The 20,134-nt window shown below is 30.9% G+C and overlaps 2 protein-coding genes across 5 annotated transcripts in view; both read left to right on the forward strand.

The window, feature by feature from the left end:
• The window catches only part of LOC145313603 (iripin-3-like), a 423,989-nt gene that overhangs the window by 227,319 nt on the left and 176,536 nt on the right, over positions 1-20,134 (forward strand). The gene's annotated exons all lie outside the window — the stretch shown is intronic.
• Positions 1-20,134, forward strand: part of LOC145313601 (latrophilin Cirl-like) — an 83,786-nt gene that overhangs the window by 57,711 nt on the left and 5,941 nt on the right. Inside the window, exons 15-19 of one of the 3 annotated variants that reach the window (XM_080153069.1) lie at positions 147-245; positions 2,511-2,870; positions 5,572-5,663; positions 10,100-10,308; positions 17,843-17,927. In XM_080153069.1, the coding sequence (XP_080009195.1) occupies positions 147-245; positions 2,511-2,870; positions 5,572-5,663; positions 10,100-10,308; positions 17,843-17,927 (845 nt within the window). The remainder of the gene's footprint in view (positions 1-146; positions 246-2,510; positions 2,871-5,571; positions 5,664-10,099; positions 10,309-17,842; positions 17,928-20,134) is intronic. The other 2 variants (XM_080153070.1, XM_080153071.1) reach the window with 2 other exon arrangements.

Genomic DNA, 20,134 nt, shown 5'->3' on the forward strand with positions numbered 1-20,134 from the left:
ATACTTTGACGCAGGAACAATTATCAGTTTTCTAGGCGAAAATTGGCAATTCTGTTCTATATTCCAATAATTTGTAGGATTTTTTTAAACAAAATAGTCACATTTTAGATTTATATTATTCTTACCTAACCTCAAATATATTTAAGGACACCGAATTTATTCTGCTAGCCGTGCTAGCTGGCTCCGCTTCTGTGCTAACACTCCTGTTTATTCTCGGTGTCTGCCTGTACTGGAAAAAATCTAAGGTAGGTTGTGTAACAAACAAAAAATTCACATAAAATTTGAGTGAATACACAATATTAACAAAAAAAAGAGGGGTGACTATTGTCGAGATTTCGTAATAAAGAGATGAAGAGCATTAAGGAGCAAACAGAAAACCCACGAAACATACTGCAATAATTTGTTAAAAATGGCTTTTTTACAATGAAGATACTGTCAAATTACTAACTTTTAAAATAATAATTTGTCAATATTTTAAGGGTTGAGTTTTTTTAAAGTGCCTTTTATCTTACGAAATGTTTACAATTGCCCACCTCTATTTATGAATGCTTTTTTTGTTACAAGACTAAAATTTGCCTTTTTTGTTGCTGCTGGATTTTATTAATACTGCATATAAGGTTTAATGGTTGCATCTTTTTTATTACCTAAATTATATCAATCAATTCAATTGTTGAATTTTATCAAGGTTTTTAATTCAAGCCTTACTATCTTTACGTTTAAATACAGCTAAAGTCACAAACAATTGCGTGCACAGGGGATTGAACCTGTATGGGATGTAAAGAATTTTTTTTTAAATTTTAATAGGAATAATCACAACCTTATTTTTGTATTATACCATAGATACCTTATTATGGTTTTCGAAAAATTACAGGTTTTTTAAAGGTCTTGTTATGAATGCTTATGTGGTTTTGGCTGAAATGTATTGAAGTTTTGGTAAAGGTTTAAAGGATTAAATGGACCTGGGTTTTCTCTTGATACCAACATCAGTAAAATTCCCGAATCAATCAATTCGATCATATACCCCCCCCCCCCCCCCCCAATACTGCACTATTTTACTCATATTTGGTTGGCTTTTTGGAATATAACTAAACCCAATATTACAATAAATATACAGTATTTTTGGGGAGTTATTTGATTAAAATTTCCATTCAAACTGCGTCATAACGAAAGCCGTAACTCACATTTACTGTCTTATGTTAGATATTAACATATTAAGAGGTACAATGGTATTTAACAGTCCATAATCATTATTATAATTAGTTAAGAAATTTAGCAGAAAAAAGTTTGTACACAACACCCCACTTGCTATTAGAAGGACTTTTCCTCAGATCAAACACTAGCATAAACCCTTCAAGTAACATATATTGGACAGGGACCAGGCACCAGACGAAAATAAATATCTCTTCCAAATATTCACCAGTCCAAAATAAAAGCCTCATTCGCACAATAATGACCAGAAAACTTAAAGCAAAATAGATATTCTTTAGGTGACCTTTTCATATATGTCTAAAGAAACATAATAACTGTCCTCCTTCGTGGCTTTTATTGCAAGAATGTAGATATAAAGGATGCAACCTTAAAACCTTTTTTATTTCTATGGACCCTGCCAGTCGATAAAATGTTATTTTTTTTCAACATGTTCTATATTTTGAAGGAATGACCCTAATTTTTTCAAACCCTTGCTTCTATGAATGGTTCTCGATAAATCATTAAGTGGATAACTTATAATACAATAATATAATATGGATAATATAGGGTTACATACTTTAAATTAGAATTTAAAATTAAGAAAATAAAATGTATTTTTATACAGAGAGCAATATTTCATCTAAAGAATAATTATTTTGTCTCTAATTTTCTGTTAGTAATAATTATGGCCTTTATCCCTGGTGTTAAATTTGGAGGCAAATGGTTTTTCTTTAGATTAAATAACCTTTCTATCTATCTTCAAACATAAAATTTAAAATGAATATCTTTCTTTGTACATAATAGTTTTAAAAGGGGTCTTTAAAATTAATATATGTGTGTTAAAAAGCTTTGATTTTGTATTATTTACTACCGAACTAATATTACAAATAATGCTTTATGTGTTAAAATAACAACTAATATAATTTACAATTTTCTCGCTCTCCCAAAAATTTAGTTTGAATTATGATTTGATTAATGCACTTTTGAAAAATTTCACTCATCCACACACTACACTGTTGGAAAATGTTTAGCAGCTTAGCTACTTTGTAATAAAGGTCCACTTGAATATGTGTACTAGGAAATAAATTTACGAATTCAGTATGTAACTACCTATTTGGTTAATAATTATCGCTGCGTTATTTTAGAACATGGTTGGTTTTTACCTTTAATTTGCTTTTTTGAACAAAAATATTGAAAACAGTGTAGTGGTGTTTGATACTTTGTACACAAAAAATACACCCAACCCTCCACCACACCCCCTAACACGCTAACACTTTAAATTTTTAAATTAAAATCTTTTTGCACCGCCAATTTGCTTGCAGGGCAAGGGACGCCACGAGTACAGCCACAGCCCGCCATCGCCTGCCTCCACGTCATCTGGCGGCGGATACACCTGCTGCGGTTGCCTGCCACTGCCGTCATGCCTCACATCAGCCGCCGATAAACAGACATTCGGTGGAGGTGTTCGCCGAAGCAGCAGTCGAAGCTGCCAAGACTCTGCTTGGTGCACGGGCAACAGCGGAGATTATGCGACGCCGCAGTCGCCGTTTTTGCCGCTGCATGTGTCCACCTCCATGCACACCACGCACACCGCCATGACGTCAGATTCGAACCTGCACACCGTGGGGGAGGATGGTTACTCCCCGCTTTCATACATGAACTCTACACATGTAAGAACATGGGTAAATTTTTATATTGTTTTGGTGCATTAAAAATTTTGCAAAAACTTACAAAAAAAATCTGCGAATTTTTGTATGCATCAAATCAACATTCTTGTTCATACATTATTTTAAATTAACATAATTTTATCCCTACTTGCATGGTTTTCTTTGCATGTTTTTATTATTGATTTGATGCAGCTATTCTATAGGTAACGTCATTGGTCAGAAAATAAATTCAATGACGTCTCAAAGAAGCGAAGCAATAATATAATGTTATATGTGAATTTTAGCTTATAAGTAGTCACGGAGGGAGAGGTCTTAAAAACTTGGAGACCTTATTAAATCTTAATTTTTTTTAACGGGTGTGTCCCAACTTTTCTACCCATAACTTTAATCTAGAGCATGGGTAAATTTTAGTAGCGAAGCTACTCTATAATTCACTTTGTCCGTCCGTCCGTCCGTCCGTCAGTCAGTCCGTCAGTCCGTAACGCTATGGGGGAAATGGGATTTACTCAGCTCCTATAAAAGATAGAATGCTGAAATTTTTTGACAACATTCCCATTATTAAGGAGCACAATTGACTATAAAACATCATTTGCGGTCGGACCGATTTTTAGCAGGTTTTAGGCTATTTTTATATTTTTCACATTTTTCTCCATATCTTCAGTGTTTATGGTCCGATTTTCAAAACTTTTTCAGTTACAGATATCAAAATTAAATTTCCTGTCGTTTAAAGAAACAATCATGAAGGCCAGACTGCCTTTTTAGCAGGTTTTAGGCTATTTTTATATTTTTCACATTTTTCTCCATATCTTCAGTGTATGGTCCGATTTTCAAAATTTTTTCAGTTATAGATATCAAAATTAAATTTCCCGTCTTTTAAAGAAGACAACCATGACGGCCAGACTGCCTTTTCAGCAGGTTTTAGGCTGTTTTTTTTATATTTTTAACATTTTTCTCCATATCTTCAGTGTTTATAGTCCGATTTTCAAAATTTTTTCAGTTGTAGATATCAAAATTAAATTTCCCGTCTGTAAAGGAAATAACCATGACGGCCAGACTGCCTTTTTGGCAGGTTTTAGGCTATTTATAAATATATTTAACACTTTTTTCCATATCTTCAGTGTATATGGTCCGATTTTCCAAATTTTAAAAGTTTTTAAGGATTTAAAAATTAAATTTTTTGTCGTTTCAAGAAAACAACCATGGCGGCCAGACTGCCTTTTATCAGGTTTTTGGCTATTTTTATATGTTTTACATATTTCCCAAGATCTTTGTTTATTTTGATCCAATTTTCAAACTTTTATGGGATATCAGTATTAAAATAATTTTTCCCATTGTTATGAGCATCTTTAATATAATTTACTTTGACCATCGTCATCATACAAAATAAAACAAGGTTTCATATTTATCTTATCCAATAAATCTATTCTTGATTTTAGTAAAAACCTTTTAAATCTACCTGTACGTATTCCCATCTACGATTTTTTGTGCTTCGCTACTTATGGATGTTGTCATCCTTGTTTAATTGTATATCAATTGTTCATCATCTTATGCCTGAAGATCCCAGTATTTAGTCAACAAAGCATAAATAGATAATTACAAAGAAAATGGAATTACAGAAATAATAATAGGATATGCATAAGCCGAGGGGAAAGGGTTCAATAGACAGATAAAAGTGACTTATGAGTGCCTTTGCTAGTATAATGAACCTTATAGAATATTCTATAATGTATGAAATTATATATTTTCAGCTAATGTTCTGGATAAATTCATTTTACTATTTTGAATCCAAAATTCTCGTAAACAAGACATTAAATTTAAAGTCACATATAAATCAAATTTTCAATACTTTGTGTTATTAGAATAGGACCATAAAAGAAAAATTTTGCTTTTTAAAGCGTAGCTTTTAGATCATTCAAATAGGACTATTTTTGGAAAATAAGATATTTTTAGATTTTATTAGAAACTAAATTTTATTTGATATTGAAATCATATAAAGATACATGATTGGTAATATTTTCATTTCTACACTATAAGAATATATTTATATATGTGATATTTTTATTCCACTTTAAATCTTTAAAATTTCCAAGATGGATTGATTATAAATTTAAAAGTAAGAAAATTCCATTTTTCTAAGGATAATGTCGATCAAAAGGCTTTTTAAAGTCCAATTGATAAAATAGCACTAAAATATTACACTTTTTTTTAAACGATCAAATATTGCTGTAAGGAATCTTGAATACAAAATGTAATAAATTTTATTTTACAGAAATAATCTTATTAGAGCGTGTATTTATGTTTATTTGCTTAAATTACATTTTCTTGACACACAGATGAAAGTTTATTCTATCAAATTACATAAACAACCCTGAAAATTGCGGGGATGGGGGATACTTGATAGAAATGTACTTCTTATTTTACAATATTGTTTTGTAATTGTTTTAAATATAATATTGCCTATTTCCTTCTACCCTGTATTTTTCCAATAAGTAGAGAATATTTAGATCAAAATTTTAAAATGTATTTTGAGTAGTCAGCTACTTTATATCTAGGGTATATACGACTGAATGTAGAATATCAGAATTTTTAAATAATTCATTTCAACTCCCAGATTACAATTTACTGGTTTTTAATGTTACATTATTAGCTTATTATTGCTGCGCTGCAAATTAACTAAATTATCCTGAATGTTTTGTTAAATTTGCTAATATTTCAGGACAAAGGACTCGATGTTAACGGCCGTGAAGACTTTGCCTGCCTGGAGGACTTGGGACCTACTGCGGGACTACATCCATGCCATTTACATCCAGGAATATACATACACGATGATATCAATCTATTCATCCATCTATCAATTTATCTATCTATCTATCCAACTATCCATCTATCTTCCAGTATAACGATATCATTGTAGATTTGGGGTTTAAATTGTCTAGGATAACTCTTTTCTATTGTTCATATCTGTATGTCAAACACACAAACGTTCTTTGTTTTATTCATTCTGTTGGTTTGGGTTACATAATTACAGAATACGGGGATAGAGCAATCGCAGTGAAGTATTGCTCTAAACATTTTGTCTAGTAAAGTTTGGGGAGTATAAAGCTCCTTCCACTACTTGACCGTCATTTGGCAATGGATTCTCAATTTAAAAAGAACAAAACCCAATTAGAACAGCATTTTTAAAAAATCAAAAAGAGACAGACGGACGGACAGACATTATCTTATGTTGTACTACAGATATTTGAAAGTTCTAACCATATAATATTTATTTACTACTCTGTAAATTTAGAAAGTTTATAATTCTTTGTCTCTATAGTTTGGTATAGCAAATATCAACTTTATACAGAGATATAACTTTATATCTATCATATTTAGGATTTTATATGATAAAAAAAAGATAAGTTGACTTAATCATAGCGTTTGATGAAATAATTCTTACCTTTTTTTATTACTAATTAACAAAAAAATCTATGTTGTTTCAAAGTTCTATAATATAATGGAAAACTTAAGTAATTCCCCTTTCTAACAGCCTAAAACCTGCCCTGTCTTATTTCAAACGTTCAGGGTATCTTACTCGATTTGCAAACTAATAAAGGTTTTTGCTTTTTTTGCATTTTGGAGACATTTTCATCAACTTACTTTAGAAATAATCCAACAAAGTTTTTCTAATAAAATAAATCTTAATTTATAATAAAGATGTATTTTCCACTATCTATAATACAAAGTAGAACGATGTCTGTCCGTCTGTCTGTCCGTCTGTCCGTCTGTCTGTCCGTCTGAAGCTTAAGATCTCGGTAACCGCTGAACCGAATGGGCTCTACTCTTCAGGGAATATACCTACTGGTCCTGTGGTGGTTTTAGGATATTTTCTTGGGGGGTGGGACACCCCCAACCCCCCCAAAAACAAAAAAATCCCCCCCCCAATTTTTTTTTTTTTTTTTTTTTTTTTTTTTTTTTTTTTGCAGGAGATTTCCTTGGTCCTTTTACGAATTTCACATTAATTTTTTTTTTGATAACCTCTTGGGGCAAAGCCCCTAGAGGCTAGGGGCGAAGCCGCTAGTTATTTATATAATCCATCAAATAACAAAGAATTAGGTAGATATACACCCACACACACAACATAAATATAGAACAAATAAGGATAATCTTATTCGTAGAACATAACGTCAGTAGTCTAAACATTATATACTAGATCCTTGAATTAATCTTCACCTAACTCATTTAAAGTTTTGAATTCTGCCTTTAGTAGCTGATAATGTCACGAAGAAGTAAGTATTGTGGATTAATTTAGCATAATAAATTTTGGATTAGTAGCGAATTTCGTCGTATTTTCACAGTAGCTTTTTCCGTATTTCTAGCCCATGCGAGGGGCTCTAACCCTGCGGTGCTAATTTGCTAACCTAACTTAAAGTAACCTATCAAATTAAATAAACATCACTATAAACTGACAGACATAGACAATTAAGGAGTAGCTTCGCTTCAAGAATCACATGTTTATAGTAACACGATATGAAACAAAACATTTGTTTTGACTTTAAGATACATGGATTAAAATACACTTCAGTTATTTTAAACTAGCGGCTTCGCCCCTAGCCTCTAGGGGCTTTGCCCCAAGAGGTTTGATCAACCTAATTTTTCGTATTTTAGATTTAAAAAGAAAAAGTAAAAAAAAAATTTTTTTGGGGGGTATTTTTTATTTTTTTGGGGGGGGTTGGGGGTGTCCCACCCCCCAAGAAAACAGCTTAAAACCATCACAGGACCAGTAGGTATATTCCCTGAAGAGTAGAGCCCAATCGGTTCAGTGGTTACTGAGATCTTAAGCTTCAGACGGACAGACGGACAGACGGACAGACGGACAGACAGACGGACAGACATCGTTCTACTTTGTATTATAGATAAATTCTTCTTGTTAAAATAATTAATTCTTAATTTTAGATATTGTTAAAGTAGATAATAGATTTAAAATTAGATAATTATGTTCAAATATCCAAAAATATATTTTCTTAGCCACCCTGTTAAATTTTGTTGCTGTCATTTCATCATCAAAATTGTCGTTATAAAGAATACCTTACATATGACACAATATCTTCAAAATTAGTCTTTATAGTAGAAAATCGTTTCTATTTGAAGCAATACCAGCTCATTGTCGACAAAAAGCAATCTAATTGTGTGTCTACATATTATATCCACGATCTTCTACTTTACATAGATTTAATTGTGCTTATGAGACTATTTACTATAATGATAATTAGATAATTAGTTCTACTGAACAATTACTAAAGACAATACTAGATTCTATTTAATTCTATATCTACATAAAGAGGGAAAATAGAGTGATAATTTTCCAGTAAGGTTGCCAATTAAGAGAATATTACTTATTGCTTTTTTTTTATTTCTTGTTTTATATTTTGATTAAAATAACAATTTCACTTATACTAAAGGTTAAAATAGCCACATAGGATAAGTTAACACTGCAAGCTAAAGCTGTAAACCTGTCATTGAGATTTAAAATATGGGTGGTGGGGGTTATCGACACATTCTACCCAATAGATTAAAATACCTTTCAAAATATTATGTTTTAATCAGGTTAGGATACCTTTATACAACACCTTGATTAGATTCTCATGCACTTTGAAGGAGAATTAGAGAGAGAGAGGGTTCTTGAAAAGCTTCATGCTCCAATTAAAACAGATTAATCCGATGCTCACATAATGTAGCGTAATAATTTGAAATAAGATGCAAAAAACAAGTAAACTTTAATCAATAATGAACATTTTTCACAGACCAAAAGTTGAAGTTGATTAGTTGCCATATTTTTCCTTTTATTGGTCTTTTTTATTAATGTGGTTTTCAGCTTAAATATTTCTGTTTTGTTTGTTACCCAATTAATCCAATAGCTTTGTAATTAGGGAGGGGAAGGGGGGAAACAAAAATGCAAATTTAGTACTTACCATGCATTATACATTTTATAATTGTTTGGTTTTATAGGAAACATAATTTAAATAAGATTTTAAAATCAAGGCCCGGTCTAACAAAACTGGTATTAATTTAACGATTTTATTATTTGTGTAAAATTGTCTGTAACATGATAATATAAATGATTTTTCAGTATGGCTGAGAACTGGTTCTAATCCAGTGGATGTGTATTGTGTATTGGTTTTGAAGCCATACTGGAAAATAATTTACCTTAGTTAGTTCTAATGGAAGCATCTAAATTAGAATAGAAAACACCTAACTTGAAAACTTAAAAAAAATTTAAATAAAATAAAATGCAATTCATACATAGTAGTTATGAAATATAAATGTTTGAAGCACCAATATGTAATTAGTAGCCAGATAAGTCTAAAACAGAACATGAAAAGGGGGACTTTACAACCTCAATTATTTATCTAAAGAGTGGTGCTACGATTTCTAAATATGTTATATTTTTTCTTGGCTCTAGGTAGAACTTGAGCAATAATTATATTAGCATGTTTGATTAACCAATTGTGGTTTCCTAAGTTGCCAAATTTCGACAAAATTATTTGCAATTTCTTAACCCCACCAATTATTCCATAAAATTGAAAAGAATTAGAATGGGATAAATTAGAATTAGAATTACACAATATTTTAAACAAAGAATATTTAAAGGGCCCGGTAGCCGCTTTCTTCATGTTCTCGATACAGTATTAACTCTCATCAAAAAATGTCTCTTTGTGTGGCTTACAATCTGCTTTGACTGGGGGATTGTTCAAAACATCAAAAAATGCAATACTTTTTTAGTATCATTCTTTTAGGGCTGCGCCTTTAGATCTTAAACTCTAATGGCTACTCTGCAGCTTTAAATCTTCTGTCGTTGTTTATTGTCTAAAATCGGTTAAATGCGACTATATATATATATTCGGCTGCCAAGCATTAAAATATTTATATCTCAATTTAAGATGGAAAGGAATAAATTTAGAAATTTTAGTTAGAATTTTACACAATTTATTTGAATTAGAATATAATGATGATTTAAATAAATTTTTAATTTGTTAATTTAGATTAAAGGTTAGAATAAAAATGAGTAAATCCTTTTTGATTTAGTTTTTAAATAAGTTAGAAATATTGCTATTATTGCATCCATTCTCGACCTTCCCCCACCCCCCACTCCCGGAAAAAAATCTTCAAAAGACCTTGAGTCTCTCGAAAGTAAAAATTCAAGAATAATTTAAGTAGAACAAAACCACTAAAATGCACTTCAAGTTAATGTATATTAATTCTGAAGGATATAACATGTACAACACAGCATCCACGCGCATGTTGACAACCTCCAACAGCGCTGTCTACCTGCAGCCACTAGACCTGCGGGACAACGGGGTCCATCACCAAACTCTTGACCTCCGTAGGGATCACCAGACCTCTGAGAGGCCAACCCCGGGAGGTATCCGGAGGGATTGGACGTCACAGAAACCTAGTATATTAGCTAGTACAGGTAAATGGATTCTGAAAAGTTTGAAGCACAGCCTTTCTTTAGCAAGAGAAATGTTTGTGCAACTGTCAAAGTAACATAATGAATGTTCTAAATGTTTAAGTGTTAAATTTTTATACAAGGAACTTTAATTGTTTTCGGTCACTTTTTGTATTTGTTATTATATAATTGCTGAGTTTCTTAAGGAAAATATTGTTCTTGTTAGTTTAGTTTTTTGCTGATTTTGATTTATTTATAAAATAAAAATAAAGTTTTATATCGTATTTATCGTTTAATAAAAATTTCAAAAAATGTAAATTGTCAGTGAATATAAAAGAATTAACTTCTTGAAATGTCTGTTGACATTGAGTAAAATTATCGACAAAATCCTTTGCCTTGAGAGTGAACCTCTCATACTCCCCCCCCCCCTCACCTTTTTCCTAAGACTTGTTACTAGCTCTTATCCCGTGGGGGCTAAGTATTTATTATTTCTAAAGAGGGGACAGGGTTTGTCCACAAAGAATTTGTCGGGAAATTCCCAAATTGTCTGAGCAGATAATTTAATTTTTCAAGTTTTATTTAATCTGATGTAAAACATATGTGTTCGTAGCACAAAACATAGATTATTTTATTCATCCTATTTATGTATGTAAGTATTGTTCAGGTTTTAGGCTATTTTGCTTGAGGGTAATACAACTTATAAAAGATAAATCCCTGGAAAAACACCCCTTATTTTTTTCAAAAAATTGAATATGACCTACTACTCCCTCTTTCGGCGAAGTAACAACCCCGTAAATTAATTACTAACTAAGTTTCTTAAATAAAACCTTAACAGTGTTTCGCCCATTTAGGGCTCATCAGTATGGCTCAATTCATCAGAGTTAATTTTGCACGTGGCGGGGCTTGAACCGGGAACCCTTAGATTACCAGGCCAACACCCTATCCATGGCGCCATTACCCCATTACGAGTAAGGAATGAAATTTCGACCAGAGAGCTCAACCAACTTATGATTAGTTGGGGGCCTTGCACTTAGGAATTCTAGTGAGTCAAAAAAATTAAGTATTAAAAGTAAAGTTTTAAATCTTAATCAATTATACAACCCATCCCAAGTTATCGCTAAAAAAAACTTATTGAAAATCATTTTCATATCTGTTTTACATCAAAGGAGTTAATGTCAATTAATTTTTTCTAGCACTTTTTCTGGGTAATTGATTTTATCGAGAGTGATAAGTGCTTTAGATAGATAAGAAGTTAAAATGATTTATGAAATAAAGCAACTATATAAATCATAGGCGTCCAAGGGGGGGGGGGGGTAATGGGCCATTTGGCACCCCCAAAATTTTGTGAACAATACCCCCTCCAAAAAAAAATAACCCCTACCTTGGGGGTGCCGTAGGCACTCCCAACGATTTTGGGGGGGGTATTTACCCCCCCCAAACCATTTTGGGGGGGGTAATTACCCCCCCAAAATAAATGTTCTTTAAAAAAAAATTTTGGGGGGGGGGTATTTACCCCCCCCCCCAAATTGAATGTTCTTAAAAAAAATTTTACTGAAATTTTTTTTTTGGGGGGGGAGGGAGTAATTCCTCCCCCCCCCCTAAAAAAAGTCATAGTGTGACTCGAGCCTTGAGGTGTAATATATTTTATGTTCCTCGTTTGGTCTCCTAATAGTTAATGAAAAGTATATCCTAAATGGCTTTTGATAGTTTATTTTAGGATAGGTTATATTGGTTTAGGTGATTGCCCCACATGGTTAAGCAATTGGCCCCCCGCAGGGGCTAGAAATAGGAGAGAAGCTTGTGTGAAAAAAACGAAGAAACGCCCCTTAAAGAGCGTTGCCACAAAAGGGACTATACCCCAATATAGTCCAACCAGTTAAAACAGTTCTTAACCATGATAACAAAAAATTTAATAGTTTGATCATGTTTTATTTGCTTGGGCCTTTAGAAGGGCTAAAACCATCCCGGGGATCTATGATGTAATTGTAAAGCACTGAAGATTCCATAAAATAGATACCTAACTAAATTAAATATTTCATTAAATAATGAAAAAGAATTTCTGTAGGCGATTTCTTTTGGGAGGATGTCAGGGTGTCTCAAAACTAGTTATAAAACTTACCAGGACCTATAAGACGCTTCACTTTAAAGTATAATCATATTAGTTCATTGGTTAGTGAGTTAATTATTGTATTTTTATTTTCTAAAGAATGAGATACTACTATATATTTGAATAGTAGTGGCGCCCTTAGCATCTAAGAACTCGTGTTTTCTAAAGGGTAAAAAGGGAGGAGAAAAATAGCCTAAAACCACTCAAAGGATTGACCTATAATAGTGTGGAACCATCATGGGATCTATGTGAAGCTTTCCTAAAAAGGAGAACTCAGTATTAAAAGTAATGAAATCTGAAGCTATAGTCAAATAAACCTTACTTACTACTTTATGTTATAGGATAGTACTTATTAACTTAATAGATTAGGTAGGTGCTTTTTTTACATAATTAAATTACCCCCCCCAAAAATTTTACCCCCGGGGTAAATTAGTTTGGGGGGGGTAATTACCCCCCCCCCCAACAGATTTGGGGGGAGTATTTACCCCCACAACAGACTTTAGGGGGGGTAATTACCCCCCCCCCCAATCAAATTTTACCCCCGGGGTAAAAATTTTGGCGCGCCATTTTACCGCCCCCAAACACGAATTACCCCCCCCCCTAAAATTTTTTACCCCCCCCCCAAAAAAAAAGCTTGGACGCCCCTGATATAAATCTACTATTTCATACAATATGATAACAAACACATAACTATGAACAATTATTTGTTCTAGAGGCTTTGTCATAACTTTACTTATTAGTATTACTAATTACACATTGATTTTTTTTAATTTGGCTAAAATGGCTTTCCAGCATTAGTTGGATAAATAAACTGCTAAACCCATTCCTTACTTCAGCGGAAAACTGTCCATACAATGTCATACAATAAATATACAATTAAAACCAACGCTATTTTTCTTAATTATGTTAGCTTGTCGTTAATACGTTAAAATACTCGCTGTGGTATATAAAAATCATTTCAAAATCCCAACTCGTAGATAAAATGTTTTTTTTAGCAATTTAGATTAATTTTACATATAAAAACTATTTTATGTGCTTAAAACATAAAAAAAAACTCACTTAGTATACATATATCTTATATAAAAGACCTCAAATAAAAAGATTAATTTATAAATCATCAAAAATATACATAAACTAGAGTTAGCTCGATATAATTATCTCGCTATTGGCTAGGTTTATTCAATGTTTTATTTACTTTCTTTTAATTTTACGATATAAAATACGCTCTATATTACTATGAAATCTTTTCTTAAATTGTATTTTATATTATAATACCCGGATATTATTACGTAGATAATATTTGACCTTCTCTTTTAGTTCAATATTTGAAAACATTACTCACGTATCGCTAGTATAAAATTAATTTTAAAACTATATTATAAGAATAAATTTTCTGTTTTATGAATAGAAGTTTAATACTTCAATATAATTCAAATAGCAACATAAAATAAAAAAAAATGAATTTATTCTTCATACAGTAAAATAATGGGTCTTATCATTCTGGTCAATGAAAGTTTATTATGGATTATTGGAGGAGTTTTAAACACTTATCGTTTGGAAAATTTGAGCCCATTTATAGACATTTATTTCCTATATAGATCTGTCATGGATCTTGATGCAATAAAGCAGGCCGTTTTGTATAGGTAAAAATTAGAAGATTTTATTAAATAAAATATCACGCAAATATAAGTATTAAATAAGCAAAGACACTTTACGAATCTTTATATGGACGCATTTACCAACATACCCTAGTTATATAGTTGATATACTTAAATTGTATTTGTATTTGAGCAACAATTTGTATAATTTTCTTTGTGACTCATTTTCTCTGGAGGCAAAATTTAGGATTTATATTACAAAAATAAAGGGATGTATCATCATTGTATGTATACATTTTCTAAATATCCTTAAATATTCTTATTACATTCATAATGTAAAACAGTAAATTACTGCAGGGAGGAAGGGAGGGGACAATGGGCAATTAATTCAATTTTATAGTTGTGACACTTTAAGGTTGAAAAACCAGATAATTCCAGATAAAACGAGTATTTCTGATAGTGCAACTTTTATTGGAAATTTATTCATTTTTTAATTAATTTTAATTCAAAATGCACCATCCCCCAAATTCTACTTTACTAAAAGCCTCTGATTATCAAGATAAAGAACTTGGTAGCAATTCATTTACTAAAGAATATTGGTTTTAGAATTTAGCGTAGAAAAATAGCATAAAACCATCTTAAGATTTTAATGATAAAAACAGTCTAAAAGGATTTCAGGACCTTTATGCATCTTCCCTAAAATGTAGAACTTAATCGGATCGGTAACCAAATTCTTAAGCTATATATAAACAAAACTTACTACTTTTTATTGTATATTAGCGCAGCTTACTATATGTGTATGAGCATGTTATAAATGGACGTACGGATTTTCTAGTGACAATTGAGTTTTTATGGTTTCTAAATCAAAATAAATAATAAACAAGAATCAGTTAAAACAATTGTATTAAAAATTATTAAAATAACAACAAATTCTACTTAAATAATACATATATGTATATATCATATCACAATAGAATTGTTAGGTAAATATAAAACAATTGAATCAAAAATGATTTATGGGTATAGTCCCATTCGTGGCAACACCCCTTAAGGGGCGATTCGTCGTATTTTCAAAATTGTTTGGGGCTGGAAATAGGAGAAAAGCTACTGTGAAAATACAAAGAAACTCCCCTTAAGGGGTGTTGTCACGAAAGGGGCTACCCTGATTTAATTACAACAAAATAATAAATAAAAATAAAATCAATTAGATTAACTTTTTAAAATCTAAAAAAATTGTCAGTTTAAGACGTACCAACACAGTTACACACACTAGGTATAAACAAAATAACTTGATTAAAATTTGTTTATGAATAAAAAAGGTTGCAGAATAGAATGTCTAAGGATATTTTTAGTTTTGTATTTAGATTTATGGTTCTAATTCTTTACAAAAAATTTACTTTTTATTGATAAAGTCTTAATAAAACATATTTTGGAAAGTATCAGATAAAACAAATTGATAAAAGTAAAATAAACTTTAAATTACCCCCTTTTAAATAAAATTAAACAAGGATGACAACATCCATAAAAGCGAAGCTCTGAAATGGAAGGACAAACGAATATTAACACTTGTAGATTGTCAGAACTGAATTAGCAGAATATTAATGCTTCAGTACAAACAATATTGTAAGTAAATTTGTTGCAAAACTGCATAAATAGATAATACTGTTTAAGGACATACTTAAATCTTTAGGACTTGTTTATAGAGATGCTTTGCTTATAACATTGTACCTTATTGTAATAGGAATCAGTTTTCAAAAATCTGAAGAATCGGATAATTTGTTATCAAAAAAGTTAAAAATCGACATGTTTCAAATGAATGTACGGACATTCTGGTATTGATTATAGGGTTGCTACGCTTTCTAAATTGTACCAAACTATTACAGGAATCATCATGCAAAGTTTGGAATTGATAGGACAATTCTAACCTGTTTAAATAAACGAAAAGAGCTAACTCTCTGTGACTGAGGTACGGACAGACGTACAGACGGACCGACCGTAATCATAGAAAAGCTTCGCTTTAAAAAAAAATAAAATTATGTAAATGTCAAACTACGGACCACCCCTACACGCTGCAGATACCCTCCGTGATGTAACTTAAATTCTTTCTTGCACGTTCGCACCATATCAATAACATCTTCTTTCAGGAAAGTTAATTTTCTCTTTGTTAGTCATCTGAAATAAATATTTTTTTTAGTATTTATAGGCTTAACTGAAAGGCAAAAATATTAATTCGGCACTAATATAAATACCAATGAAATTATTACCTACTGCTACCTAGTTAAAAAACCATAACTGGAAATTACTTTTGGATATAGTCCCTTTCGTAACATCGCACCATATGGGGCGATTCTTCATATTTTTCACAGTAGCTTTTTTCCTATTTATAGCCCCTGCGGGAGGCTCTAACCCAACGGGCCATTACCTAACCCTGTGGGGCAATCATCTAACCCAATAAAACCTAACCTAACCTAGCCTAACCTAAAATAACCTATAAAAAGCCATTTTAAAAATACGAAGAATAGCCCCATATGGGGCGATGTTACGTAAGGGACTATTCACTATTCCCTTACTTTTCTCAAAATTAGGTACCTAATAAGAATGAAATGATAACCGAAAAGCAATCTTCTAATTGTTAATAATTAGTGGCAAAGGTACAGTATGATTGAAAATGTCAATCTGTATGTCTTTCCCTTCCTAACATTCCATTAATTACAACATATTTTCTTAATATTTAAATTTCTATGCTTTGGTAGTTGTCAACTTTGTTTTGATAAAAAATGTATATATACCGTAACCATTTTGTTGTTCTCCTGGAAACCTAGGCAGTATCACATTTTCTGCTTGTTTGCATTTTATACAAGATTTTATCTGAAAAATATTAAAGATTCTTATAGAGTTGCTTCGTTTTCCAAGTCATACCTAATTGTTATAGAAATCATCATGTAAAGTTTTAAATTGATAGGACAATTCTAATCTGTTTAATTTAACAAAATGAGCTAACCGTAATGGACAGACGTACGGACAGACCGACCCTTAAATTATAAAAAGCTTTGCTTTTAAAATTTTTATAAAAAATCATCACTAGACTAAATTTTATCTTGTAATGTAATGCCCTCTAAAATGGAGAACTATATCAACATACAAAAAACGTATTACTATTTATAAAAGGATACAAATATTATATTATATCTTGTCAATAAAACATTTGAAAAAGGAAACCAAAAATCGCCACGTGTCACTAAATTTTTATTTAGAAATGTGTGTGTATATTGAGACGCTTGTTTGTGTATGTATTTCTTTCTAATATTGCCATACACTGAGCTATAATCAACAGCAGAAAATATATTCTATTAGCGTAGCTACTTTATAACTCATTTATTTTAAATTTGATTAATGAAAGATATCTAAAAGCAATTCAATTATTAATTTTTAAAAAATAAATACAATAATTTCTATAATCATAACTGCAAACAAATATTCCATAATTAGTTTTTCATTATGATTTTAAAACAATTAAAGTAAAAATTTTCTGTCTGTTTGTTTATTGTTTACATTTTTATTATTGCGCTAGTTTTTATAAGAATGCCCCGTCATGTTGCATGATTTCTCGTGACGTCATTCATATTTTAGTCCCCAAAGTCAGTCAGAAACTGCTAAATTCATGCACATTCCCTTTAAGCCAGTCCCCAAAGTCTGAGACTCCTAAAATATAAATATTCGATCCATTGTCCCCTCCCTTCCTCCCTGAAATTACTGTGCTCATTGTTAATGTGCATCTCATGGACATCATTTTCCTTTTTTTATTTTTGAAAGATTTGATTATTTAATTTTGTAATTGTTTGATAATGTTTAGGTCCTGTGTATGCAGAGCCCGAGAATCAGTATGAGCCCACAGATTCTGGCTTCACAGAGGACTGGAGTGACCTCACCTCTGACAGGTAAACACTTCTATACAGTGGCCACGCATATTTGCTTGGCGGTCAGTTTGATTCATAGTTTAGCCCGCATTGAATATATGCTCTATAATTAGTATTTACTTACAGAAATGTAACACTATTCTAATTATGATATAAAAGACACATTGAGAATTGAGAAAAATCACAAAGAAGCCTTTTAGTACATTAGAGGATAAATTAACTCTCCCCTAATATTATTTATGCATCTTGTTGCGTATGATATACTTGTACTTGTAATGTTTACATTAATTTAAATATAAAATTACAAAATGTACAGCATGACCCTCGAAAAAGTATTTTTAAGCATTTGCAGCCTTTATTTCTCAATGAATTATTAAAAAATGCATATGTCCTTGTTCTCCATAGTATTCCACGTAAGTAGATATAAAAATATTTTTTTTACCTCCATTAACACCGGAGATTTTTAGAGCTAAAGTTTTGAAAAAGTGACTGAGAAAAAGAATTTTTTTTTGTTTCTCTTATTTTTTGGATGGTTATATTATGTTTTTCTGGCAACTGAATAATGAGACACAAAGAAAAACAAGTTAACTAAATATTTCTTTTTTATTCCACCAAAAAATATGAATTTTTAATGGCAAAAAATACTACTGAATGAATTGATTATTTGCAAATTTTAGGTTATTTATTAACCCTTATTTATAGAAAAGGATTAATTATGACAGTTGCTCCGCCTACTTTTCTGACATCTAAATTATTTAATAGGGGGTAAATTAAGCTTTTTAGACTAAAAAATCATTATGTTTATTTTTATTTTCTTTATAACTTTTTTGTTATTAAAGTTAGGATTGTGAAACAAAAACAATTTTCCTGCTATATTCATAGAGATTTATTTGGTTTTTTAATCTTAAACAATTTTGCCTAATAAGTAAGTTTTTCAAAATATCATTAAACTAAAAAGACTCAAAAAATATGTGTAAAAAAATGCTTTTTACTCAAAAACTAAATTTTTTATTTCATTTTTGTATAAAGTTTCTGCTAGTAACAAAAATAAAAGGATTTCTAGCTTAATTTTGCTAAAAAAGTCGTTTCATGTTAAAAGTTACTTTTTCTCAGTCACTTTTTCAAAACTTTAGCACTAAAAATCTCCGGTGTTAATGGAGGTAAAAAAAATATTTTTATATCTACTTACGTGGAATACTATAGAGAACAAGGACATATGCATTTTTTAATAATTCATTGAGAAATAAGGGCTGCAGATGCTTAAAAATACTTTTTCGAGGGTCATGCTGTATATCAAACTTCATGGGAGAGTATCAGGGAGATAGTGAACATTTGTGAGTAAACAAATCTATCTCTTTTCCTTTCTCAGTTCCTATTTTTAAAGAATCAAAGCCAAAACTTTTTACAAGAATTTTGGGAAAAGGTTTATTAATCATCTATTGCCATAACCCTGAATTCTAAAATATTAAAGAGACAAATTGACGGACATGTTCTTACAACACAAACTTTATCAAGATTTGAGTTTATAAATTTAGCAGGGCTAAAGGAATAATTTATGGTCATTATCAAAATTACGTTACATGTTCGAAGTACGTTTTATAAGGAATAATAGTAATAGGAATAATAATAATAAGAAGAAATTGTAGTAATTACCAAGGCTCGGCAGCAGGCAAAAGGATTCAATACAAAGAATACAAAAGATACTTAACAGGCGGATGGTCATATTAGGAACAGGTGTAGACATCCACTTGATCTCAGTGATGCAATATTAAAATAATATTTGACAAGAAAATTTTCTTCAATTTACTCATACCTTTATTTGTGACAGTTAGATAAAGTTTGTCTTTAGTTTATCTATTTGAATAGTAAACATAGACAAAGTCAGACAGACAGATATATACACAGACAGAGACTAATCATTTTTCAAATAGATATCTGTAATAAATTGATGGCAAAATGGATATTAAATTACTTTTTGCCCTTTGTGGTTTAAATCCTTATTCTTTAATCATACTAAAGTATACCAACACAATCATAGCATAATTACAACCTATTAAAATCTTTGAACACTTGGCCCTGTTCCTTTATTTGTATCAATGTTTACTGAGCTAAATAGAGATGTCATCCAGAGGCAAATTTCAATGCTTAATATTTTACATTAAATTTTATATAATATTCTTACATTATTTTATTTAAAATTTAATATCTTGTTTAAGAGACTTTCCCGC

The sequence above is a fragment of the Acartia tonsa genome, chromosome 3, assembly GCF_053477335.1.
Source record: "Acartia tonsa isolate MP-2025a chromosome 3, ASM5347733v1, whole genome shotgun sequence".
Classification (NCBI taxonomy): domain Eukaryota; kingdom Metazoa; phylum Arthropoda; class Copepoda; order Calanoida; family Acartiidae; genus Acartia; species Acartia tonsa.